This window comes from Ursus maritimus, unplaced genomic scaffold (genome assembly GCF_017311325.1).
Source record: "Ursus maritimus isolate PB19 unplaced genomic scaffold, ASM1731132v1 scaffold_28, whole genome shotgun sequence".
Lineage (NCBI taxonomy): Eukaryota > Metazoa > Chordata > Mammalia > Carnivora > Ursidae > Ursus > Ursus maritimus.
Window position 1 is genome coordinate 35,559,337 of NW_024425341.1, and position 27,777 is coordinate 35,587,113.

Sequence of the window (27,777 nt, forward strand, 5' to 3'; positions counted from 1 at the left end):
CAAGCAGGGGGAGTGGGAGAGGAAGAAGCAGGCTCCTAGCGGAGCAGAGGAGCCCGATGTGGGGTTCGATCCCAGGACTCGAGGATCACACCCTGAGCCGAAGGCACACGCTTAACGACTGAGCCACCCAGGCACCCTGTGAAGGTATCTTTAAGACATTGTTTCCGGTGTATCTGTTTGACACGTGTACACTGCTATACCATGTTCTCCATCTGGATCCTACGATTTATATTGTCAACTTTTATCTTCATAGATCTCATTAATATGAGGAAAGCCCCTTGCTAATTTAAATTTTTAGCATATTTAGTTACAGTTCTTATATTGATAGATGATTTAAGTGAGATTTTTTCAAATTTTTCTTGCTATGAAATGCATCTAAGGTTTTTTAAATCTAGAAAATGAGTCTAAGTACAAAGAAACATCTTGCTTAACCAATTATCTTATCAGGAATATAGCAGTGGTTTTACTCATTAAGATTTTTAAGGGGAGATGAGGAGAGGCAAGATTCTAAGCAAATTCTTATACCTACTTTTTTTGAAGTTTATAATAAGTTAACAAATTATTTATAAGAATCTCTTTTAAGAATACAAGATGTCCCAAAAGACTTAGTGCAGTCTTAGCTTTAATGTCTTCCTAAGTATAAATGCTACATGAATTTATTTAAAAACATTATTAGAAAGTTTCTTTACATTTCTTTTTATTTCTTATTACTTTTGTGAATCTTAAATTAAAAATTTTAAATGACAACAAATGAAAATTAATAATCTATCCAAAATTCACAAAACTAAGAGTCAAAGAAATTTAAGGAATTAAACTTGCAAATGGTGTTTTTTTATGTTTGTAGCATTTATATTTCTGAAGGAATTACAGCTAAGACTGCACTGAGTCTTTTAGACACTCTATTTAAAGAAAAGAGAAAGGTATTTGCTTTGTGGAATGGTTTTCTGTATTTGATGTGATCTAGACCAGTCTGCAGGGTAAGAGCTGGATCCTTAAGGACTCTTTTTGCAATTTGATCCTATAGCTAGGTTTCAAGTTGCAAAATAGAGATTTAAGAATGAAGATAACAGGTCATCAGTAAAATACCCAAGATAATGTAACTTGGGGTGCAGAAGATAACCAAACATAGCTCCTACAAAAATACACACATTCTAAGGTGTTAGGGTTGATGATCTTTGTTGAAATGCATTATGGTCTAAATTCTTTGACGAATAAGTAAACGGTGAAGTTCATCTGCCAATGCGGGATTCAGACGACAAGCCTGAAAGTCAAAGGTAAAGAGTCAGTTATTTAGATACGTTTTGAATTTTTAGGTCTTACGAAAACTTTTTAAAAAAGTTTTTGGTTTGTTTTTAAGAACTACAATGAATTTCAAGGGAATTTCTTAGTTACGACACATTTCTATTTTGATTTCTTGATTAAGGAAGTTCAGATTAGCCTATGCAAAAAAGATCACACTGAAAATAACCGTGTCACTGTCACTTGAAAGAGAAAATGTTATGAGTGCCAAAGAATAAAAGGAATTTACACACTGATGATAGCATTCTAGGTTATGAATTATTAAAATAAGTAACATGGAAAGCATTAGCATTTGGTCTCAAACTTGCTATTATCTTATAATATGAATAGCAGCAACTGTGACAGTTTTATTTTAAAATAACATTTTATTATGATAAAGTAAGTAGCGAGAAGTAATAGTGCATATAACTGCATAGAAGAACGTCAAGAATTTGGAAGGGACATGGGAGATTATCTCATCCACACCTGCCTCCGTGCAGTAATTGTCCCTTTAGGGGCCATGACAGTTGGTCACTAGATACTTGCTTGGTTGCTAGGTCCCCATCTTATAGGAAAAACTTTTATTTTTGTTTATTTCCCCAGCAGTTGTATCAGAAGATTTTTCTTTATACTAAGCTAAAATTTCCCTCTGTGTACTTTAGAATCAATGAAGGGGTCCTAGGAAAATATATGAAGCTGGTTTCATGGAGACCCTGAGAGGCAAAGCAGTTGGCAGTCGCCTCATATGACAGGATTCCGGACCCGTCACTGGCTTGCTACTTTTGAATTTTCTCCATTTTTAAGAGCATCTTCTGTAAAATACAGTGGTCAAAATTGAGTAATGGGGGTATTATCTCCCACCATGTGGAAAATAGGTTTAAGATTGCAGTCTGTTTTGCTGTTTTATTTGGGGTGAATATATACCACATTTCAGAACATTTTTGACCCAGAACTTTCTCTGCTTATGTTTATTTAGGAAGGACATGATGGATAGCACAATCTGAAATTGACCTGGATGGGAAATTGTTATAATACAGAGCATTTGGATTTTTAAATAGTTAAACACAACTATTTTTGTTACTGGTAGAATTGTGTAGTGGTAAATCTCTCAAACATCGGCTGTATTTGTGTACTGTGTTCCTATATTTATGTGTCGATATGGGCTTAATGCTCTGGTAATTTTAATTTCAAACAATTTAGGGTTTCCAAAGTTGCCTGCACATTGCAGTCCCCTGGAAAGCTCATGATTTAATTGTTCTGAAATAAGTCCTGGGCTTTGGAATTTTTAAAAGATCCCCAGGTGATTTTATTTGATTTTACTAATTATTTTATTTTTATTATTTTTTCATGTTTTTTAAATTTATTATATTAGTCACCATACAGTACATCATTAGTTTTTGATGTAGTGTTCCATGATTCATTGTTTGCATATAACACCAGTGCTCCATGCAATACATTCCCTCCTTAATACCCATCACCGGGCCAGCTCATCCCACCACCCCCCTCCCCTCTGAAACCCTCAGTTTGTTTCCCAGAGTCCATAGTCTTTCATGGTTCTTCTCCCCCTCTGATTTTGCCCCCTTCATTTTCCCCTTCCTTCTCCTAATGTCCTCCATGCTATTGCTTATGTTCCACATATGAGTGAAACCATATGATAATTGTCTTTCTCTGTCTGACTTATTTCACTTAGCATGATTTTCTGCAGTTCCATCCATGTCAATGCAAATGGTGGGTATTCATCCTTTCTGATGGCTGAGTAATATTCCATTGTATATATGGACCTCATCTTTATCCATTCATCTGTTGAAGGGCATCTTGGCTCCTTCCACAGCCTGGCCACTGTGGACCTTGATGCTATGAACATTGAGGTGCACATGCCCCTTCTTTTCATTACATCTGTATCTTTGGGGTAAATACCTAGTAGTGTAATTGCTGGGTTGTAGGGTAGCTCTATTCTTAACATCTCCATACTGTTTTCCAAAGTGGCTGTACCAGCTTGCATTCCCACCAACACTGTAAGAGAGTTCCCCTTTCTGCACATCCTTGCCAACATTTGTTGTTTCCTATTTTGTTAATTTTTGCGATTCTAACTGGTGTAAGGTGGTATCTCATTGTGGTTTTGATTTCTATTTCCCTGATGGCTAGTGATGTTGAGCGTTTTCTCATGTGTCTGTTAGCCATCTGTATGTCTTTTTTGGAGAAGTGTCTGTTCATGTCTTCTGCCCATTTGTTGACTGGGTTATTCGTTTTTTCAGTGTTGAGTTTGAGAAGTTCTTTATAGATCTTGGATATCAGCCCTTTATCTGTAACGTCATTTGCAAATATTTTCTCCCATTCCGTGGGTTGCCTCTTAGTTTTGTTGACTGTTTCCTTTGTTGTGCAGAAGCTTTTTTTTTTAATAAAAATTTTTTATTATGTTGTTAGTCACTGTGCAGTACATCCTTAGTTTTTGATGTAGTACTCCATGATTCATTATGTGCAGAAGCTTTTTATCTTGATGAAGTCCCAGAAGTTCATTTTTGCTTTTGTTTCACTTGCCCTTGAAAGAAGTTACTGTGGTCGATGTAGAAGAGGTTACTGCCTATGTTCTCCTCTAGGATTTTGATGGATTCCTGTCTCACATTGAGGTCTTTCATCCATTTTGAGTTTATCTTTGTGTATGGTGTAAGGGAATGGCCCAGTTTCATTCTTCTGCATGTGACTGTCCAGTTTTCCCAGCACCATTTATTGAAGAGACTATCTTTTTTCCATTGGGTATTTTTTCCTGCTTTGTCAAAGATTAGTTGGGTGTAGAGGGTCTATTTCTGGAGTCTCTATTCTGTTCCATTGATCTATGTGTCTGTTTTTGTGCCAGTACCATACTGTCTTGGTGATCACAACTTTGTAGTAGAGCTGAAAGTCAGGTAATGTGATGCCCCCAGCTTTGTTTTTTTACTTTTTTTGAGAGAGAGAGTGTGAGAAAGAGCACCAGCAAGGGGTAGGGGGCAGAAGAGGGAGAAGTAGGCTCCCCACTGAGCAGGGAGCCTGGGTGACCCCAGGACCCTAGTATCATGACCTGAGGCGAAGGCAGATGCTTTCCCACTGAGCCAGCCAGGTGCCCCTCCCCAGGTGATTTTAATATGCAGACAAGTTTGGGAACCACTGCAGCACTGTGGTCAGATTTCAGGCAAAGGACTTAGAAAACTCTTCCTTCCCTTGTTCCCCTGCTCCAGCTAAACAACTTGTGCACCCCACGAATTGCTTTATGAACTTTAAGAAGACATAATTCTAGTTTGGACTCCGGGGGAGGGGGGGGTCATGGACCTAAGGCATGCACAGTTTTTATTGTATTTATTTTTTAAAAACTTTACTTGCAGTTACTATTCATAATGCTTCCCCTTTCCCCACCCTCTTCCCACTTTTGAAGTTGCATGATTTTAGATGTGAAATCTATTTGGAATCTAAATCACATGAATTGAAACATGAAAAGTCTTACTTCACTGATTATCTCAAACTCATTAATATCCCTCCTAAGTGTGGTAGATGTCCTACATAGTATTTTTAAAAACTACATTTCATTAAGGTACTAGAATGGGAATAGATTCAACACTTCTTCTGGGTCGAAGAAGGCATGAACGTTCTGGCTTTATGGTCTCTGGTGCTGGGCCTTAGGCTGCAGAGTAGCAGCGTGAGAGGGAATAATTTGCATCAAAATGGGACTTTTATCATCTGAGTTTAATTATGCTAAGTAGAATCTGGCAGAATTGTCTGCAAACAATCCATGTGTCTGACAACCTCTCTTAGGTTATCTGCACAATTAGTTAAGTAGGAAAAAAAAATACTAATCCATCAAGATGTTTAAGTCTTAACTAAAAGCTCAGAAATTTCTATTTGGGTCAATTTACATAGATTCTTAGGCTTACTTACTTTAGAATAGTAGTGTTTAGCTGTTGCTTCATCCTTTGTGACACCCAAGCCAAGCTGAAGGCATCGGGCGTGATAGAAAGATGCCATGGCCATGCCTCTGATGATGAATTCCGGGAGACAGTCCGTGACCTGCGCTATCATGGGGATGTCATGAACCTCATCGTAGTCAGCAATCCTGTTGTGATGTTTAATTGTGAAATTAAAAAGGATATTGTTTTGGTTTATGTTTTTACAAACGACATGTTCAGAGATTGTCCTTGTGCCCAAAGTGATTTCCCTATTTCTACCCGTTTGAGAACTAACTTGTTTGTTATATGGTATAGGGTAAATACAATAGTCAGTTAAAAACCAGGGGAAGAGGACCTACCAGAGTGGTTACGTCACAGCTTTTCTGTGATAATACTTCTCAGGCTTAATAACCACTAGAAAACAAAAAGTTTTCCTTTTTTTCTAATATTAATATTTTAAACTTAATATCACTTTGCAGATTTAAACAGTGGGGAAAAAAGCATTTTCTATTTCTTTGGATCATTTATTCAAACATTGACCTTAAATTTTGACTTTAGTCCCATTGGATCAGAAAACATATTAAGTCCTACATCATCTTTGTTAAAAAATGGGCAATAAAAAGAAGTCCTCCGTTATCACCCTGACACAAGTGTGGAGAGTTGTGTGGGAATAAGATCTACTCAACTCCATGTCACCTGTAATATTACAGGGTATAGGAATGTGGATAATAATGGAAAGTCTGAAAGATTTTAAGAACTATTTAAAGTCTTGGTGTTAACCAGATAGGTACTTGGAGATTTGGGACTTTGGGGATCATGTTTTTAAGTGGCCCTCTGCCTGGAAGCCATGATGTTGGGGGAAGGAGGGTGGAAGGAGCTCTTTCATCCTACCTGGTTGATGACTGCCCCACCCTGAGCTAGGGAAGAGGAGGCTTGGGGGCTGCTTTCAGGCATTATTGGGAGGGAAACACATCAGCATGGCCTTATAGCCTCTATAGAGGACATCACATTTGCTTTTTTTTGGTACATTGCATTTGTAAGTTATGAGCAAATAAGTGTAGGAATGTACATGGGCTCAGAGAAGAGAAATCTCCATATATTTTGTAAGATGTTAATGTTGACGGCTATTAAGCATTATTCTCATTTTACAATCTTTATCAGGCTATCTTGCAATTGCGCAGTTATAGAACATGTGGCTGAAGAGTCGGAAGAAATTAAAACATATTTAATAAGCATTTCTTATATGCTGAACTATATTAAGTACTTTATGTACACTATATAATGCCGTGGAAACATTTCCTTCTTTATGAAAAAGGAAATTGATGCCCCAAAAAGTTAAACTTGATTAAGATCACTCAGCAAATAGCACTGAAATCCTGAAGACTAATGGTGTAGAATTATACTATTCAATATGGTAGCCACTAGCTACAGGTGGCTATTTAAATTACTTAAAATCCAATTAAATGTCACAGTTCAGCCCTCAGTGGCACTAGCCACATTTCCAGTGCTCAATAGCTGTCCTTTCCAATATTGCAGCAAGCTCTATCGAACAGACCTGGCACAGAACATCTAGTAGGAGGTGTTGTAAATACTTCTGTCCAGCTCATTTACCTTTTGGAAAATGTGACACACTTAGTAAAAAATTTCATCTTATAGTAATACTCCACAAGACTCCCTTGAGCATAGACATTTCCACGTTCCGCTGCTTCTCTTAAGCACTGCAGGGCAGCTTCAGTGTCCTGGCGGATGCCTTGTCCATAAAAATACATGAGTCCAAGCGCACCCTGGGACTCCAGATTTCCATTGCCACATGCTTCTGAGTGCCAATAAAATGCCTAAGAAAAAAACAATTTCATCTTATTTATTATTCACCAGGCAAAATTACAAAGGAATACTAGAAAGAAGAAAATCTCTCATTACAAGATAGTACTCTTCATTAATCTCTAGGAAATATGTCTAGCACCTTGAGTGTATTTCAGGTTAGCACCAATTTCACATACCTAGAAGAGAGTGCCAAGGCGAGCCCACCTGTTTTCTACCCACAGTGTAGGTTAGGTCACAGTCTAGACAGTTCAGCTGTCTCAGGATTCAAGATTGTCACATTTTTCCAGAGGAAGGATTGGGAGGATAGGAAGTAGGAAGTTAAGTGTCTGCTAGGCTTTGAGACACACCTGCAATGAGGCACAGGAGGGAGAGGGGAACAGTTGATGCTGAGGGACAGTCAGAGCTCCAAGTGGATCATGGAGATGGCACCTATTGAGATCAAAGGCAACCAAGATAAAAGCTGCATGTGGTCACAAGCACATTTGCTTAATATGCAACTACAGTGAATTGGAATTAGTTCAAAAAATTATTTCCAAGTGGCTGCTCAGTTATCGGAAGAGGTTCTTGGTTGCTATGTGATCCTTGTAAGTTTGTCCTTAACGCCTCTTACAGGTAGGACTTGGCTCTACATTTCCTTCTCCGTCTAAGGATTTCTTGGAAAATGCTTCAGTCACCGATGATTAAAGAGATAGTATTTCTGTAAAAATCTTAAATGGATTTAATTTGTAACTAGGGTTTGTGTGTGTGTGTGTGTGTTTTACTTATTAGCATCATTACTTTCTCAGAACAAATTAATTTTAATTTCTTCACATGTAAAAGGATTTAGGCTATATTTCAGGACTCTCTTAGCTTTCATGGTATAATAATATTTTGTACATGTGGCTTTTTATAGCATACAAAATGCTCTCACATCTGTGGACTCCTTTTGTAGAGGTGCAGATGAATAAAGCATGAAATGAGCTTTGAGATCCTAAAATGTGAACTTTCTTTACATTTTAAAGAACTACGAGAGCTCTTTAAACACTCATTCTTCACCACCCTCCATTCAAAAAAGAAATAGTGAAATATTAATCTACGTGTAGTGCTAACATTAAAAACAAATAGACCAGTGTTACCTTTTCTAAGTCTTTAGGCTCTTTTGTTGAATAATACAATCCTAGGATACTTTGAGCCTTCACACTGGCTTTTGGATTTCCATTGTCTGCAGCAAAAAGCCACAGTCTAAAAAAGAAAGGCAAGGCAAGTTATTCTTTGTGTCAGCATTTGATTAAAAAAAAAAATCTTCTTCTCAGGTAAAACTACCTCTCAGCTTCCTCATCTGATCGTTTGACGCCTTTCCCTTCGTAATAAGCTCTTCCAAGGTTGTAGGCAGCTGCAAATTGTAAGTGTCTTGCTTTGGGACATGGAGAATCAACAATTTTCTTCATATATTCCACTCCTTTTTCCTTCCACAAAGGAAAAGAACAAAAAACCCTAGTTTTTAGTTTTACCCAAACTAAATTCTTTCTCCCAATAATCTTTTAAAATGTTCACCCTCTGACATGTTTGATGTCATGACTCTGTGCCCAGACAGGATGGTTGTGCTTTAGTCTGTAGAGCTGGAAGGGAAGGATGGGGGGAAGGAGGGGGGAAACATCTCCTGAGGAGGCATTCCCAGAGCTCCAGGATATAAGCCATTTCCCTCATTTTATAGCTTCCAGAGTTGCACTATGTTTCAATATGGCTTCTTTTTTTTCTCTCCTCCCTCCTACCTTATAACCCTTATTCTGCATGGGCACAGTTTTTACAACTTACCAAAATATAGGAATAGCTGTAACGTCTTCCACATTTATAATTAGAGTACATTTGTGAGCCCCAAACACTGTTTTCTCTCTTCGAGCACACCAAGTATGTTCAGTGATAATTTACATCCAATATGCTAATCTTCATATGACATCTGCATAGTCACAAAGAGCACACAGAAGACATTGCCCTCTCCAAAAAAATCCATCAGACACAAACTTTCAAACATCACTCCAAAGAAGAAAACGTTTGACCATCAAACACATTTTCTATATACTACATTCTAGGTTTTATCCTTCACTGCTCTCTCCAAGTTCTGTTGCTGGTTGAACACCACAATAATAGAAGATAAAGGTGTTTGCCTTCTAGTGAGTCCTAATTTATAAGGATTTATTTTTGTGAATTCCACAGATATCAATGTTTAAATCTGGAACAAACATTAAAAAATAACGAACTTTTTAAAGTAGGTTTCAAAATACCCCACAACTTTTTAAAGACCCTGGAAAGTTTACCAGAGCACACACAAGTTGGAGGAGAGATTACTCTTAAAAACTGCAAGTGGAAGGGATCCATGAAGTTCAGTGTACAACAGGCTGGATAAACAGAAAGTAGCTTTCCTAGGCCTATATAATAGTCAAACTGCTGAAAGCCAAAGAAATCTTGAAAGCAGCGAGAGAAAAATAACATACCATATACGGGAGGACAACTAGATAATTAGTACTTCAGAAGATTGAAATCACACCATGCATCTTTTTTGACTACAGCAGTATGAAACGAGAAATGAATCACAAGAAAAAAGCAGGGAGGGGAAACACTTGGAGGTTAAACAACATGATACTGAACAGCCGTGGGTCAACAAAGCAAAGAAGAAATCAACGAAATATGTGGAGACAAATGAAAATGAAAACACAACATTCCCAAAAATTGGGACACAGCAAAGGCAGTTCTAAGGGGAAAATATATAGCAATACAGGCCTACCTCAAGAAACAAGAAAAACCTCAAATAAACAATCTAATCTTACACCTAAAGGAACTAGAAAAAGAACAAAGCCCAAGGTACGTAGGAAGGAAGGAAATAATAAAGATCAGAGCAGAAATAAATGACAGACTGAAAAAAATGACAGGCAATGAAACCCAGAGCTAGTTCTTTGAAAAGAAAACATATGCCAACAAATTGGACAATCTTGATGAACGTTGACCATGAAGAAATGGATAAATTCCTAAAAACATACAATCTTCTGAAACTGAATCAAGTAGAAATAAAAAATCCGAACAGATTGATTACTAGTAGTGAAATTTAATCAGTAATCAAATTATTAACAAAAAAGTCCAGGAACAGATGGCTTCACAGGTAAATTCTACCAAACATTTAAAGAAGAGATAATACCTATTCTCCTCAAACTATTCCAAAAAAATAGAAGAGGAAGGAAAGGTTCCATATATATTCTGTGAGGCTAGCATTAACTGATGCCAAAACAAGACAAAGACACCACAAAAAAAGAAAACTGCGGGCTAATATTCCTGATGAACATAGATGCAAAAATCCTCAACAAAATATTAGCAAACTGAATCCACCAATACATTAAATCAAATGGAATTTATTCCAGGGATGCAAGGATGGTTCAATATTCACAAATCAATCAGTGTGATACACCACATCCGCAAAACAAAGGATACAAATAATATGATCATCTCAATAGATGCAGAAAAAGCATCTGATAGGATTCAACATCCATTTATGATAAAAACTCTCAACAAAGTAGGTTTAGAGGAAGCATACCTCAACACAATAAAGGCCATATATGAAAAACCCACAGCTAACATCTTACTCACTGGTGAAAAACTGAGAACTTTTCCCCTAAGATCAGAAACAAGACAAGGATGTCCAATCTTACCACTTTTATTCAACATAATACTGGAAGTCCTAGCCACAGCAATCAGACAAGAAAAAGAAGTATTCATTTTGGAAATAAGCTAAACTGTCACTGTTTACAGATGACATGATACTATATGTAGAAAATCCTAAAGATTCCACAGAAAACTACTGGAAGTAATAAATGAAGTCAGAAAAGTTGCAGGATGTAATATTAATACTCAGAAATTAGTAGTATGTCTATACACTAACAACAAAGAAGCAGAAAGAGAAATTAAGAAACTCCATTTACATGGAGCGCCTGGGTGGCTCAGTTGGTTAAGTGTCTCAGGTCATGACCTCAAGGTCCTGGGATCGAGCCCTGTGTTGGGCTCCCTGCTCACTGGGGGAATCTGCTTCTCTCTCTCCCTCTGCTCTCCACCTCCCACCCTTGCTCATGCTCACTCTCTCTCAAATAAATAAAATCTTTAAAAAAAAAGAAAATCCATTTACAATTGAACCAAAGAGAATAAAATACCTAGGAATAAACTTAACCAAAGAGGTGAAAGACCTGTACTGTGAAAACTATAAAACACTGATGAAAAGAAATTGACGATGACACAAACAAATGGAAAGATATTCCATACTCCTGGATTGGGAGAATTAACATAGTTAAAATGTCTATATTACCCAAAGCAATCTACTATCAAATTCAGTGCAATCCCTATCAAAATATCAACAGCATTTTTCACAAAACTAGAACAAAAATTACTAAAATTTTCATGGAACCATAAAACACCCTGGATAGGAAACGTAATCTTGATAAAGAACAACAAAGCTGGAGGTATCACAATTCCAGATTTCAAGGTACACTACAAAGCTGTAGTAATTAAAACAGTATGATACTGGCACAAAAACAGACACATAGATCAATGGAACAGAAGATAGAGCCCAGAAGGAAACCCACGATTATATGGGCAATTAATCTATGACAAAGGAGGCAAGACTATACAATGAGAGAAAGACAGTCTCTTCAATAAATGGTGCTGAGAAGAGTGGACAGCTGCATGTAAAAGAATGAAGCTGTACTGCTTTCTAACACCATAAACAAAAATAAACTCAGAAGAGACTAAAGACTTAAATGTGAGACCTGAAACCATAAAATTCCTAGAAAACAGGTAGTATTTCTCTGATGTTGGCCATAGCAACCTTTTTCTAGATATGTCTCCTACAGCAAGGGAAGCAAAAGCCAAAATAAACTAATGGGACCACTTCAAAATAAAAAGATTTTGCAGCACAGTGAAGGAAACCACCACCCAAAGAAAAAGGCCAAAAACCTACTGAATGGGAGAAGATATTTGCAAATGATATATCTGATAGGCAGTTAATATCCAAAATATATAACGAACTTACTCAACTCTGTCACACACACAATCCAATTAAAAAATGGGCAGAAGACCTGAATAGCCATTTTTCCAAAGAAGACCTACAGATGGCCAACAGACGCATGGAAAGACACTCAACATCCCTTGTCATTAAGAAAATGCAAATCAAAACTTCGAGGAGATATCACTTCACACCTGTCAGAATAGCTAAAATCAAAAAGACAAGAAATGAGTGTTGGTGAGGATATAGAGAAAAAGGAACCCTCGTACACTTGGTGGGAATGCAAACTGGTGCAGCCACTGTGGAAAACAGTACGGAGGTTCCTCAAAAAAGTTAAAAATAAAAACACCATATGATCCAATAATTCCACTACTGGGTATTTACCCAAAGATAATGAAAATAGTAATTTGGAAGTATATATGCACCTCTATGTTTATTGCAGAATTATTTACAAAAACCAAGATATGGAAGCAACCTAAGTGTCCACTGATAGATGAATAGATAAGGAAGACGTGGTGTATATGCAGATATATGCACACACACACCTTAAATTAATGCAATGTTATATGTTGATTATATCTCAATAAAACTGGCAGGGGGGAACAATGGAAGTAGTGAGTGACTTCCCGTGGGAATTAATGAAGGCCAGAAGATTTGAGAATAGCATTTTTAAAATGTGGAAAAGAAAAACTCAACCAGCAAAACAATTCATCAAAAATGAAGGCAGATTAAAGACATTTTTAGATGATCAAAATCAGAGATAATTCATCACCTACAACTTGTACAATAAGAAATGCCCTTCAAAGGAAATTCTTCAGGTTGAAAGGAAAGGAACATGGCGCCAGATGGCTACGCAGGTTGATAGGAAGGAATGAAGAGTTCTAGAAATGGTAAATATGTAACAAATATAAAAAAATACATATATATATATATATACACACATGTTTGCATAATTATTTTCCTCTTAGTTTCTTCAAAAGATATGACTAAAGCAAAAATTACACTTTTATATTTGAGATTTATTATATAATGTAAATTTAAGAAGTATACTATGATAACACTAAAGATTGGGGGTAGGTGGGTAAATGAAAGCATACTTATTCAGGGTTCTCTTATTTCACCTGAAGTAATACAATATAAACTCCATGTAAATTGTGACAAAAGTGCATATTGTAATCTCTAGAGCAACTATTAAAAATATACATAACTAGAAAATAAGTTAAAGTAATCAAATTGTTCCATCACCATTTCTCACAGAGTTGAAATAGCAATTTTGTGATATGCTAACTGCTCCTGTATCGATGTACATCTCTTTCTGGACTCTTGTTCTTTTGATCTTTGCCTTGTGCTTGAACAAAAACCGCATTGCTTTAAGTACCACAGATACATATTTGCCTTTTTGCTCTTTCCACATGAAGTTTTAATCAGCTTGTCACATGCCATAAAAAAAACCTCACAGGAAATTTGATTCTGATTGCATTTAATACACGAAGTTGTCCGGGGAGTGGTTAGAGGTGAGACGTAGAAAAGTAGCGTCTCTGGAAAACAGAGGTGCTGCTGCCTGACGAGCCCAGAGACAGTGAATTTCGTAATGACCTGCAGTCTGGCACTAAATTACACTCCAGTGTTTACTGCCTGATGCTAGGGAAAGTGTTTAAAAACCTTTTCAGGATTCTGTAAGATAGGAAAAGAAGGGCTAAAACAGGTGAACTTGTCCTCACTGCTAGTTTCATCTCAGCCAAAATTTGTTTGCTTTCCCCGTTTTCCCCCCAGTGCTATTTCCAGTTTCCGTTTGTAGCTTCCCCAGATGTTGGGGTTCGCGTGTGATTGTTCTCTCTGTGGGGTAATAATGGCCTTGGAATGCTCCCTGAAGAAAACAGTTCCATTCTACCGCCCAAAGCATATGCAGTTCAGACAGCCTCAGGACCGAATGAATATTAAAAACGACTTGGTAAATTAATAAAAGAAAGTGATAACAATTAAGAGTTGGATCTTTGCCCCTTTACTGCAGGTTGAGTATGGTCAAGGCAACAGTGTCATTCTAGGTAAGGAGGGACCTGCAGAGGCCATCTTTATGCTCCTCTGGCCTCCATATGTAATTACATTCGAGCCACTCTATTTTGGAGTTGTCGTACCAGCCACTGAATCTGCCAGCCTCCCTGGTTCCCCCAGCTCCTCATGTCCTTAATTCCCACATTTTTGGCTGACCCGTATTTGTGATCACACTCATTTCTTTGTTACTCTTTCCCTCCTTGGCACTCATTTATCTGGCAAATAAACCATTTCTCTGCCGACTCGGCTGCCCTCAAGCAGCTGCGGTGACAGGTCCTTCTTTAAACCTGTGATCACAAATTTCAGAGGGAGCGCTGAGCCCCGGCAAACAGTACTATCAATTTGTCTCATCAATTCTCTCTCCCACTCACCTGGTAGAGAAGGTACTATTTCGGACATTATCCTGTCTCTTCACACCTCCACTGCTCCCTGCCCTTTCCCACCTTCTCAGCTCATGGCTTCACCTTTTTAAAATTTTTATTTATATTTTTATAAAAAACATGGAGTGGTTCATGACCTTGTGTGTCATCCTTGTATGCAGGGACTATGCTAATGTTCTCTGTCATTCCAATTTTAGTATACATACTGCTGAAGCAAGCACATGGCCTCACTTTTATTTCACTGGGAAAACAGAAAATCAAAAGAAACACCATATCCGTGAATTTACCCGATTCATCCTTTTTTCCCTCTATACTAGATCTCGTGTGTCGATTTACAAATATACTGCAGTTTCTCTGTTCTGGGGGAACCCCCCCCCCTTGAGTCCATGATCCCCTCATTATTGCATATGCATTTGTTCTGCTTTATGCCAAAACTCAGTGCTTATGTCCTCCTCCTCACCTCCATGCATCTCAGCCCACTCTGACCTTGGCCCTTACCAGTCCACTGCAGGCTTGTCAGAGTCTCTAATGAGATTCATCTTAATGTGCCTAAGAGTAAATGCTCAGTTTTCATTGTACGCATCTCAGCAGAATTTGAGATAGATGATCATTTCCTCCTCTTTTTTTTTTTTTAAGATTTTATTTATTTATTTGAGAGAGAGTGAGAGAGCGCACAAGAGAGAGGGGAAGGTCAGAGGGAGAAGCAGACTCCTCGCGGGGCAGGGAGCCCGACGTGGGGCTTGATCCCAGGACCCTGGGATCATGACCTGAGCCGAAGGCAGACACTTAACCAACTGAGCCACCCAGGCATCTGTTACTCCCTCCTTGAAGCAGTTTCATTGTCGGACTTCCAGATCACCACACACTCTTGATTTTCCTCCATTCTCGCTGGCTGTTCCTCCCCTCCCTCCTTTGCTGGCTATTCCCTTCTGACCATTAAATATTGGAGGGCTCCCCAGCTCCGTCCTTGGCCTTTTCCTCTTCTCTGCGTTCACTCATTCAGTAACTGTATCCGATCGGGCGCTGTAACTACCGCGGCTCCACAGAGAGCCCCTGCTGATTTCTCCAGTCCTGACTGCATCCCTGAGCTCCAGACTCTCTAGGTGACATCTCTGCATAGGTGACTTAACAGGCACTTCAAAAAGTAACATGGAAACAGAAACGTTTAGGTTTTCTTGTCACGCCCAAACCTGCGCCTCCCTCAGTCATCCCATTGTTGTTAAATGGCAACATCTGCCTTGATTCCTCCCCTTATTTATTATTTATTATTTATTATTTATTATTTATTATTCCTTCCCCTCTGCCAGTCTTTCAGAAGGCCTGTATCCTCTAAAGAATATACCCTAAATCTGTGCCCTTTTCTCTATTTCCACGATGGTACTTCAGTTTATGTGGTTTTATCTGAACAGCAGTGGCTTCTTGCTTCTACTCCTGCCTCTGTTCAGTCCATTCTCCACACAACAGAAAAAATGATTTTTTTAAAATGGAAATCCTATTAATTTCACTCCCTTTCAGGGTTTTCACTACATCAGTAACCCAAGCCACACTCTCAGCCCTAGTTTACCAGTTACACCCTCCTTCTTTCTCAGACCTGAGCACTAGCTCTTTCCTCTGCCTGGAAGGGGATTCCCCAGGCCTCTATCCATGGTTTCTCCCTCTTAGTCCTCAGTTCTTAGTTCAAATGTCACATAAAGTGATGGAACAACGCAGGGAAGAAAAGTGTAATCCCAGAATCAACGCATTCAGATTAATGTTAGGGAATGACCGAGGACCAGAAAATTGACAGAACCAGGAAAGGCAGTAAGTTGGTATGAATTTCAGAGTCGGTACTTTGTGCCTGGGGCAGAGGAGAGAGAAGAGCTGGAAAATGAATTGGGGTTGTGTGAAAATGACGGCAGCTCCACCTTTGAGCTCCATGGCACACTGCCGCGTGGAAGGAGAGCCCTCCACCCAAAGAGGGCCGGATGTGGGACAGCTGTTTCTGATGAGGCAAAGCAGTAAACGAAAGAGTCTGAGAAAAGGCTGAGGATTTGCCAGCTGGAACGTTTAGGAAGGAGGGCAGCAGTGAGAACAGGAGAGGAGGCAGAAAGCAATATGGAGTCAAGAATATGGGAGAAGACAGATGACCAGAGAGGCGTACGTTATGTGTGGTGGCCAACGATGATACAGCTGTGAGGCTTGCTGGGACCAAGTGAAGTCAGGGTTCTGAACAGAACTCTGACGTCAAGTTCAGGTTTAGTCACAGTGGGTTGGCTTCATGACGCCTGGTAGAGCCCCCCCTGTTGGCAGCAATCAGGCAGTGACCGCAAACTTGGGACTAGAGTGAGGATTTGCAATGGCAGTTATTCGTTTTGAGACCGAAGAATTTACCAAGTAAATGTTACCTTATATGGCCTCTTGGTGGCCAGCTAGCTGGCTGTCCATGGGAACACTCCAAATCATGCCCTTCTTTTGACCTTCAACATTGAAGTCTTTGGAAGTTTTGGAAGATGGATGGGACGTAATCAGATTTGTATTTTGGAAAGATGACTTTGGTGGCGGTTTGAATAATGAATCTGGGATAAGGGCAAGAAGCTGGGGATCTATTTCTGAAATAACCCAGGTAAGGGGTATTGTGAGCCTGAACTGGAACAGACTTGGGAATAAAGGACTGGGGACAGATCTGAAAGATTTTCGGGAGACAGAAGAGTAGGTCCATACATACGACCAGTGGAAAAGATTTTGTTTCTGCTTGGGAAACATCTCTCCAGTTTGAGCTTTTAACTTTAAATGGCTACTCCTAAGTTATAAGGAAACATACTTCCTAGTATTGTTTTTAAAAAAGGTTTTCATTATGAAATGTTTTTATTTTTTGTGTTTTGAACAAAAACAAATGAATGAGTTTTATGAAATGTTTTTTCAATACATACTAAAACCATTATATGGTGTCTTTTATTCAAGCTACTAATGTGGTATATTTATAGATTTCCTTATGTTGAATTGTTAAATATCGGGGCTGAATTTTAGTTGGTTATGATACCTCATTCTTCTAATTTTGTTTGTAACCAGGGAAAATATTTTATTAACAGCTGCCCCCATAATTTTGCTTAGATAGGATCTTCCTCTAGGAAAGTTCTGTGGAAAAGCCTTTTGAGGTGTGACCCTAATAATGGTATTGTCAGCAAGGGGCCACAAGGTCAGTCAATAAACATTACTGAGAGTCTGCTGTGCTTCTAATACTGTCTTAAGTTCCTAGGGGATTTAGCAGTACTCAAGATAAATAAACCCCCTGGATTTTGTGGAGCTTACATTCCACTTAGGGAGAAAGAAATTAAACAGGTAACAAATAAAGATCACCATTAAAGTTTGTGAAAAAAATAAGGGGTGTTAATTTTGGTAATACGGCCACAGAAAACCTCTCAAGGGAAGTAACACTGGAGCAGCGGCCTGAATGAGGGGAAGGCAAAGGGTGAGAGTACTATATTACTCTCTGAGAAAATGGGATAAATCACCTTTTTTTTTTTTTTTTTGCATTNGGGAAAGAGTAGAGGGAAAAGATGCAGAAAGGGGAAAGGGTGGGGGAGAAAGTACTCAGCAAGTTTGCAAAGAATCTTGTGAGGTATGCAGCCTATGAGAATTTCTTCCCGTTCACAGTTAATTTGGGCAGCTGACTGACAGTAATGTGTTGTTATGATGAATATAGATAAATACCAAAGAAGTGAGTGGCATGGAGATAGAGTGAATACCTGAAAGAGTCTTGATACTTTTTGGTAATTTTTTTTTTAAAGAGCACATTTGGTTTTTTAATGACTTAAAATTGATGTAAAAATAAGAGTCCCTGGAAAATCTAACAAAAAAATCAATTGAATAAAATAATTGTGATATTTTCAAGCCTATCTGAATGCGTAGGCAAAACAATTATAGAGAATCTGAATCACTTAAAACCATTGTTTTTTTTGCCAGATATTTAAATGTTGGAGTCAATCACTGAAATAATAAGCATGGGAACGTTATAGCCTTTGTTGATCTTACTGTGCTTAATCTTGATTAAAATATTTTCTAGAATGGATTTTAATACTATTCCCTAAAAACTGCCTTTATTATTTGAAGATGAGAAAAGAGACATAAAATTGGTATGTCAACTTACATTTCCGACTGTATTTAGTACCTACCATAGGACATGATGGTCAGAGAGATGAGATGGCAACTGTCTCGAAGAGTACCGTTAAATGGATGCAGAATTGGCATTAAGATTACTCTTCTGGCCCTTCTTTCTTTATGTGAGACTTTCGGTGCCCGGCTGCCTACACAGGATGGTTCATGGGTAGTTGGACGGAGACTAGTTCAGTTAGGGGGTACCTGGGGGGCTCAGTCAGTTAAGCATCTGCCTTCGGCTCAGGTCATGATCCCAGGGTCCTGGGATCAAGCCCCGTATCGGGCTCCCTGCTCAGCCAGGAGTCTGCTCCTCCCTCTGCCTTTGTCCCTTCCTCCTGCTTATGCTCTCTCTTGTGTGCGCTCTCTCAGTTTCAAATAAATAAAATCTTAAAAAAAAAAAAAAGACTAGTTCAGTTCGTGTACTGAAATGTGCAGAGAGATGACTGAGGAAGTCGGGTCCAGGCTACCCAAGGTTTCCTAACATTGCTCATGTTGATCCCTCCATCCGAATGCCATTCCTGACCTTACATGCTGTTCTTGTCTCCTGAGAGTCAGCCCATGTCAGCTGCTCTGTGAAAACTGCCCCCCCCAACCCCGTGTACCTAGTACGGTGTATCTGTCTCCATCCAGGACTCACAACTGCACTCGTAGTTTTTCTCAGACTGTGTGTTCCTTTTCATACCTATCTTTGCTTCCCCAGCATCTCAGACTGTTCCTGCCTCGTAAATGTGTGTGGAATGGAAGAGTGAGTGAGTGATACAATGACTCCACCTAAACCAAGCACATACCTCGGGGATGGTAGAGTAGGTGCTCACAATGCAAAAAAGAGAGGCGGATGTTTTTTTGCTGCTTTTGTGTCCTTTAAGGCAATTCCAGTGACGACAATGACCTCCGTGAACGGTACCAGTGCACAAAGAAACTCCACTGCCTTAAATAGTGGGATCTGTGTGTTTTGAGCATCGGATTTGTAGGTGAACTAGATGTGGAGACTGGGAGACGCTTACTAAACATCTAGGGATAGGCAGTTGGCGTATGGATCTCGCATGAGGTTCTGGGGTGAACCTCAATTTGGAAGTCTTTTACAAGTCTAGGTGATGTCAGCCATGGGGCTGGATGAGTTGAGAGAGTAAAGGGGGCAGCAGGGGCCTAGGTTCTGACACAGTTCAACACTTAGAAGAGAAGCAGCTAGCAAAGGACAGAGGGGCGGCTATGAAGAGGTGAACAGGGAAAACTGTATTACAAACACATAGAAGATTGGGACCCCTGGGGGGCTCAGCCGGTTAAGCATCTGCCTTTGGATCAGGTCATGATCCCAGGGCCCTGGGATCAAGCCCCGCATTGGGCTCCCTCCCTGCTCCATGGGGAGCCTGCTTCTCCCTCTCCCTCTGCCTGCCACTCCCCCTGCTTGTGCTCTCTTTCTCTGTCAAATAAATAAATAAAATCTTTTAAAAAATTAAAAAAAACCAACAAAATCCCAAACAATAGAAGATGGTGGAAAGAGTTTTTTAAAGCATGGGAGAGACTCTTAGACACCAAGAGGAAGATATTTCAAGAAGGGTATGGCCAGCTGTGTTCAATTCACAGTAAGGCCAATGTAGTCCTGCATTCTACATGTTACTATGCTTTTAACAGACTAAACTATAAATAGGTTAAAATAAAATATCTTGTATTTAATGGAAATACTCATTTTTTCATCATTTACTTATTTCATATGCTAAGATTATAAAAGAGAACAAATGAAGAATTTCAGGAATTAAAAGTAGTCCCCATTGTTAACTTCATACAATGTGAAGTCAGGAAAGAAAACACTGGGTGCTTACTACACGTGCCCTCTGTTACTTTACTGATTGTTCAATCTCCTTGACAGCTGTGTGAGTTGGGTGAATGGGTTTTATTTTGTATGCTGCCTCCAGTGGATTGAATTGGTAATGTCACCTTAAAGCTGTGTATTGATGAAAGTTCTGAGGCTATGTCTGGATTTAGCTGGAAAGGGGGCCGTGATCAATTATCCAGGATGGCCATGGCCAAGGGCGTGGCGAAATGGCAGATGTATCTCTAACTTAGGTTTATTTATCCTCATTTTACAAATGAGGAAACTATAGCCCAGGAATAATTTCCCCAAGATCATACTGCTTTTAAGCAGTGAACATTTGAAAGCCTATGACTTTTCACAAATTTTTAAGACTATTACGGAGAGAGCAGCTTTGCTGGTGAACAGAGAAATGAACTTTTGAAAAATGTAAAAGGAAATTCCCAATTTTTATTTGATAGTGTGTGAAATTTCCTTGTAAGATGAGACCAAAATAAAATAAATAAAAATCAATAAATAATAAAGCCCATAAGGAATAGAAAAATTGTAATACTGATCTCCAAACCTCAGAGCTTAGTTTATTCTTTCTTTTATCTTCAAACACGTACAAATAAAAGAGGCCTAGAAATATTGATATACATTAATTATGCAGGTATTATAATGATAATATAGATTATATTTATTGACAAGAAGGACATTCAAAATACATTGTTAGGTGAAAAGGGATATTAAAAAACATTATGTACAGTATAGTCCTACATTGAAAAAAATGTATACACGTACATATATATATTATATATATAATTTTTTACATGGGGCAATACATGGAAGAATATACTTTAAAATAATAACCAGGTTCATATTTGATAGTAGAATTTGGTGATCCTATTTTTGCTTATTTTCTAACTTTTCTCCATGTTCATGTAGCATTGGAATAACTTATAAAAATAACGGAAAACGTTTTAAAACAAAAATGTTATTCACAGTGGTAGCAAGGAGGGGGCAAAAAGAAATTTTGTTTTTCACATACATGTAAAACTACTGTTATCCTTTAAATGCTAAAAGGATAGATATTATTAAAATATAAATAATTTTAATTCTATCATATAATCCATTAACAATGACATCTTAAACACTGTGAACAAAACAGTAACTTACAGCATCTGTAGGTGTCCCCAGGCCATCATAATACATTACTCCTAGCTGGTAAGTTGCTTGATGGTCTTTTTCCTTGATTTCTTCAAACTGTTCTAATGCTTCTTCATACCATCCCTAACGGCTCCCAGGAAATATTGAATTATTTTCATTATTACCTTAAAGTAATCCAAAATATTTAATTCCCACCTAAATCTAGCTAGAAGCACCAAATAGAACAAAAGACAGCAACAAATTTACGGAATTTGCAAGTATGGCATGGACAATAGTCAACATAACTATAAAATCAAGACCTGAATATGGCAACTGAGGGAAGTGACCAGAAAAAATCTGGATGAGACTCTTCTTTGCTTTCAAAAGCAAATTGGATATTGCCAAACTTCTCCCAAAATGATAGCCCAGCCCTCTGCTCAGTCCATCCTGTCGTAACCCCCCGCCACTCCTGGAGTCTGAGAAACTTCAGAGCTGGGGCCAGAAGTATTAATTTTAAAGAACACATAATGATGAGTTAATGACCTAGCTGTTAAGACTCATTCTCCTTTCTGGCTAATGTTTGGCCGGGATGTGAGAGAGCTGGAGAAGTTAGAATACTCTATAGGAAGGAAGAGAAAGGAGGTCCTGTTAGTTTTCATGATTTTTAATACCATCTACATGCTGGAAAATCTCAAAGATACACTTTCAACCCAGACTTCTCCTTGGAGATCTAGACTCTTAACGTGTAAGTTTCTACTTTGAAACCTGTCTCCTTGGATGACTAATGGACATCCGAAACACAGTGTGTATAAAACCTGAAATCTTGATTGTCTTCTCAAAATTCACCCTCCCCACTTCTCTATTTTTCAGTCCATGATGCTATTATTTGTGTCTCCAAAATAAATCCAGGACCCAGTTTCCACTGCTGCCACTCTGGTCAAGACTACCGTCCTCTCTTGCTTGAAATGGTATGATTTCCCCCTAAACTGGCCTTGGTTCCATGCTTGCCTTCTAATCTGTTCATCACAGACTCAAGACCCTTCAGTGTCTTCTTACTACAATTTAGACAAAGCTCATCTAGAGCCATTCTCTGCCTTGCTTATTACCATATTGGTCTCAATTCCTAGAGCTCACAGAGCTCCCCCACATCTCTGAAACATTGCATTTTCTCCCCTCCCCCTGGAATGCACTTGCACTACTGGGCTGTGTGCACTGCTCGTTTCGTTTTCTTCAAATTAGTTTCAACCACAGTCTTTCCACCCCTCCCTAAGTTATTCTCTATCATGGTACCTAGTTAACTGCTCTCATAGTACTCCTCCTTATTTGTAATGATGTATTCATTTATTTTCTTCCCCTAGTAGACTGTAAGTTTCATGACATGTGGACCATTCTCGTCCCCACATCACAATATAGTCTGAGCTTAGCATAATAATAGTAAACACCTATAAAACACTTATTAGGTGCCAAGCCCTGTTAGTAAGTACTTCTACAATGAATACATCCTCACTGTAGCTCTAGGAAACACATTATTACCCCCCCTTTTACAGATGAAGAAACTGAGACTCCAAGAGATGAAGTATTTGTGTCTAAGGCTACACAATTGTAGGACTCATACCTGACCCGATGGCCAAAGCTGAGAGATCATTCTCTTAACCTGTGTTAGCTCATGGTGACAGGTGCATGATGAGTCCTCAACAAATATTTGTTGCCAGAAAGAATGATGGAGCCATCAGATTTAAGAGTTAAGTGGGATATAGGTTAATAGCTGCCCAAATAGTCCATGAGTGGTGAAGGGACTGGGGACAGCTGGTCTGTTTTCACATCTCCCCATGGGGGTCAGTGAAGGACTGCTGCTAAATTACAGAAGCTTGAGTGATGGCTTTGCACAGTTTGGCCTACATCTGCCCCTCAGGATGCCTCAGCATAATGTGGAGAGAGAGGCCAGTTCCCCCCTACCTCTGGAGGGGAACATATAAAGCCTCTAAGTACTAGATAAGAATCAGGGTCTTTAGTTGTTATTTCTTTGAAAAGATTTTATGAATGATATTATTTGGGGCAAAAATAAAAAAATTATATTTTTAATTTCTAGTGTGAGAATGGATTATATACCAGAATGACTCCTATAAATGACTTTCATTAGAATGACTTTTATGGAGGAAGGTCAAATATCTCCTTAATCTTGTACTTAAAAGCCACAACCCTAACCTATGGAATTTACCAGAATTCCCTCTGCATAACAATGTAAGAAACTCTGTGGGAAGTTTTGCTATGAGGATCCAAGAACAGCATTATATGAAATGAAAAACAGGAAAAATGAAATAAGATAAAAACAGAGAAGGGGCGCCTGGGTGGCACAGCGGTTAAAGCGTCTGCCTTCGGCTCAGGGTGTGATCCTGGCGTTCCGGGATCGGGCCCCACATCAGGCTCCTCCGCTATGAGCCTGCTTCTTCCTCTCCCACTCCCCCTGCTTGTGTTCCCTCTCTCGCTGGCTGTCTCTGTCTCTGTCAAATAAATAAATAAAATCTTTAAAAAAAAAAAAACAAAAAACAGAGAGGGAGGTAAACCGTAAGAGACTTGTAACTCTAGGGAACAAACTGAGGGTTGCTGGAGGGGAGGAGTGTGGGGGATGGGGTAATTGAGTGATGGGCATTAAGGAGGGCATTTGATGTAATGAGCACTGGGTGTTCTGTGCAACTGATGAATCACTAAATTGTACCCCTGAAACTAATAATACACTATGTGTTAACTAAATTGAATTTAAATAAATTTTAAAAAAAGAAACAGGAAATGATACCTCTTCAAAATATAGTTGGCCTCGGAGGAAATATGCCAGAGCATCCCCTCTTCTTATTCTTTCCTTCAAGAGCTGCAATGCCTTATCCACCAAATTCGCATGGCTGTAACGATCTGGTTTTTAAAAGGTAAAGAACCTCATCTTTATCCATATGATATGAATTTCCTCTCTTGAAGTCATGAATTATATAGAACTCATCTGGCACTGTTTATACTAGTTTCCTTCCTAGTTCTCATTCATAAAACTGGCCTCCTTAGCTCAAGGGGAAAAACATGATCACAGCACCTAACACCATGCCTTGTATAATCATAAAATATGTATTGATTGCTTTCCAAACCAACCCTGTTTACTACAAGGCAGGAGCTCTAGCAATGCAGTCTGTGTGCAGTTCTTTAGGCAAAGCTACCCTGTGGATGAGTGAAATTCTTAATGTGAGCCTTAATTAGAACTATTCAAACCAAATGAGCTAGTAACCATTCCCAATTTAATATTAGTAAGTCTACAGAAACAAAATGGTAGCTTTAAATGCCAATTTGAAGTAAAGTATGGCATTGTTTTCTTTAATAGAAGTGACATCTGGCTTCTCTCTTCCAGAAGGGTGTCCTAAAATCCTAAGAGTAAAACCAGGACTGGAATCTAATTATGAGACTTCTCCACTGACGATTTGCTACCAGATAAGCAGCCATGTCTCAGATTCTTACAGGAAAGCTAAAAAGGACTGTAAAGTTAACCACTTCCTTGACAGCAGTTAAGACTCCTACTTCTTGTCTTTTTTGCTCTGGTGTACGGAATTAACTCGTAGTGAGAATATTATCAGAATTTGTACCAGTCTTTTCCTTCCTCCATTGGAAGAATTTTGGGTTCTTAGCACCATACTGGGATAAAGAGGTATAAAAGGGGTTCTTGGGCAACTTTTCACTGGTCAGCTTCATCCTGTTTCCACAACGTGTATTCTGTAAACAAGAATAAAAAACAAGATGGTAGAAATGTCTTCCTTCAGAAAAAACGCAAAGACTCCATTCTCACTTGGCACTCGTTATAAAATGCAACCTCCCCGCATTTGCCTCAGGATAGGGCAGCACACTACCAGCTCTGGGATGTGCACGTGCTTTCTGAGGAAACCAGGGCCCTCCGTATCCACGAGAGGCACAGTTTTGTTTCCACAGCGTGGGAGGAATGACGAGAGCCATTTGCAAGTCCTCTCTGGCTGCGAGTTCACACCTGCGGCGGCTTGTGTCACCTACCAACCTGCCACCAGTAGGAACTGGGGGGCCCCGCCCCTAGATAGAGTTCTTGTGCACCGGTACTTTGCCGTGTAATTGAAGCTCATGATACTCATTCATTTCAAATTAAAGCATTTGTCTCTTGTACCTGGGAATACACTTTATTTTAGCTGTGTTGTTCAGTTTTATCTTCCCGTCTGTATTGGATTGCCATGTTTTAAGATGGATCACAGTTGCATGGAAAATCAAAGCCTTCATATAAAATGTGGTGGCCACCTCATTTGGGATGAAGGAGTCCAGGTTGGCCCAGGCTGAGGGTAGTGAGACAGCAAACTCAGTTGTTGCTATGCGTTTCTGTTTACTCCTTGGCATTCTACTGTTCCAGCTGACTTTAACCAATCAGGAACGAGCTTCCGGTGCAGGCTCCTGATTGGTGTTGAGGAGAAGAACTCGGGGCCTTTAGTGGGATTGGAAAGCTGCACTTAAACTATTATGTGAAACTGCTTTGGACAATAAATTGCTTCGTTCACAAGAATGAAGTGCAGAAAAGGGAGATAATTCAGTAAATTAGGGGGGGAAAAACCGCTGCAGTATCTGTCATTTTGGAAGAGACATTTAATCTTTTAAAAAGTCAGCTTCCTCATCTGTAGTCTGGACTATAAGTCGTTTGAACTAGAGGATTTCTAAATGTCTGTTGCTAGATATATAAAATTTTTTGATTCTATGATTCCAAAACCCTTTTGTTTGTATTAGTGAATGTAAAAGTTTCCAATGAGCTTTAGGCTGAAGCAATAATAGGTAAAGTATTTAGAAGAAAACCAATTCAAATAGGATGACGTGGATAGCATTATCAATTTACTCAGAAACCGGTTATAGAAGTTTTTATTTTACTGAAGAAATCAGCCTGTGTGCTACTGTATCCAAAAGGGCTAAGAAAAAACTTGGCATATTCAGGAAGGTCATTGGAAATGAAGCAAGTCAAAAAACAATACTCTACCTTCTTTGAACTCCTCTTGCTCTCTGTAGGTACAATACTGCACATGGGTTTTGTTGTAGCTTAACAGAAGTGTTGGAGGAGGTCTAGAAAACATAAGCAAAAGGTGATTGAGCTCTTACTTAAATGCCAGGTGTGTTCTAAGTGCTTCACAGGCACTTTGTAACTCCTACAAAACTTTATGAGATAGGAGCTATTATGGGGCCCTTTTAACATCTGAGGACACCGAAGAGTTTAAGTAACTTGCCTAAGGTCACAGGGCTAGGAAGCGGGACAGTTGGGACACCCAGCACCTCATCATTATTCTATACTGTTCTCCAAAACCTGAGACTAATATGATTTTTCTAAATGGCAGGACCCCTGTAAGAGAATACACCAAATTTAGTATTTTTTAAGTCTAGAAAATGAGATACGAGATGATTTTTAAAAGGCAAGTTTGCGTTTATTTCTGTCAAATCTTGGGATTAGATATAAAATCATCATTTGAAACTTGACTACTGTTTGCCTAACATGCTGTAAATTTAGAAAATTCTCTAATAAAAATTGTAGACATTAAATGATGATATAGAATCTGAGAGAAATCCACAACTTTAAAGGGAAGGGTCGGTGTAACGGTCGCTGACGGTGTGCTTCCCAGATCTTCTTTACTAGTTAGGGCCCCATCTCCAGCTGCGGTGAATGTTAATTGAAAACGACTCACAGCTGTTCCTTCTTTCTTTGTCCCCCTGCCAAACCTGAGTCCCCTCACTCCTGGACACTTCGCTCCCTTCTTAGAGACTGATCACTGGCATGAGCACTTGGAAGGCCAGTTCCTCTTGAGAGACATGATCTGCATGAGTTGTGAGCATTGGGGCACATCCTTTCCGGGTATGTCAAGAACACAGGCCATGATTGCTTTTTACCTGGTCCATTTCTCAGGGTTGTGTTTGCCGTGAGTACCCTTGAGGGATAGGGTCATATCTCCCCACAGATAAAGAACAGGCTTGTTTTTCTAAAAAGTACTAAATCCTTCCCCTCCTCCAATGCTTAGTTCTGTTCTCTTATTATACAGCCTACTGAATATGCAGGCATCCATCATGGGTCCTTTGTATGACCTCTGTGGGAATTAGGGGTCGTAGGGAACCAGTTTCAGCATCATGCTGACACTCTGGCTATTGCTTTTGCTAAGAGTGAGAAAGTCATTTATCTCTGACCCAGGAGTCTTGTGTGTTCTGCCAACATCCGTG

At 39.1% G+C, this 27,777-nt stretch overlaps 1 protein-coding gene and 1 non-coding gene across 2 annotated transcripts; both read right to left on the minus strand.

Annotated features, from left to right (window-relative positions):
• Positions 1–1,016: 1,016 nt before the first annotated feature.
• LOC103680980 (LRP2 binding protein) lies at positions 1,017–26,639 on the minus strand. Its single transcript, XM_008710482.2, has 9 exons — positions 26,555–26,639; positions 25,161–25,287; positions 24,335–24,447; positions 21,571–21,684; positions 8,319–8,461; positions 8,132–8,237; positions 6,804–7,027; positions 5,185–5,359; positions 1,017–1,261 (listed from the first exon to the last, which is right to left on the minus strand). The coding sequence occupies exons 1-9, from the start codon at positions 26,597–26,599 to the stop codon at positions 1,196–1,198; spliced, it is 1,113 nt and encodes a 370-aa protein (XP_008708704.1). The 5' UTR covers positions 26,600–26,639; the 3' UTR covers positions 1,017–1,195.
• Positions 14,583–14,689, minus strand: LOC121105668. Its single transcript, XR_005838303.1, has one exon. It is a non-coding gene; the product is annotated as a U6 spliceosomal RNA (small nuclear RNA).
• Positions 26,640–27,777: the final 1,138 nt, after the last annotated feature.

Bases quoted from the DNA above. Each gene is read 5' to 3' on its own strand.
- LOC103680980 (XM_008710482.2), bottom strand. From the start codon at position 26,599: ATGTGCAGTATTGTACCTACAGAGAGCAAGAGGAGTTCAAAGAAG. The intron at 24,448-25,160 runs GTACAAATTCTG...TTTAAAAACCAG, and splicing joins ATGGAGGAAGGAAAAGACTG to ATCGTTACAGCCATGCGAAT. The intron at 1,262-5,184 runs GTAAGTAAGCCT...TTTGACTTTCAG, and splicing joins CTAAACACTACTATTCTAAA to GCTTGTCGTCTGAATCCCGC.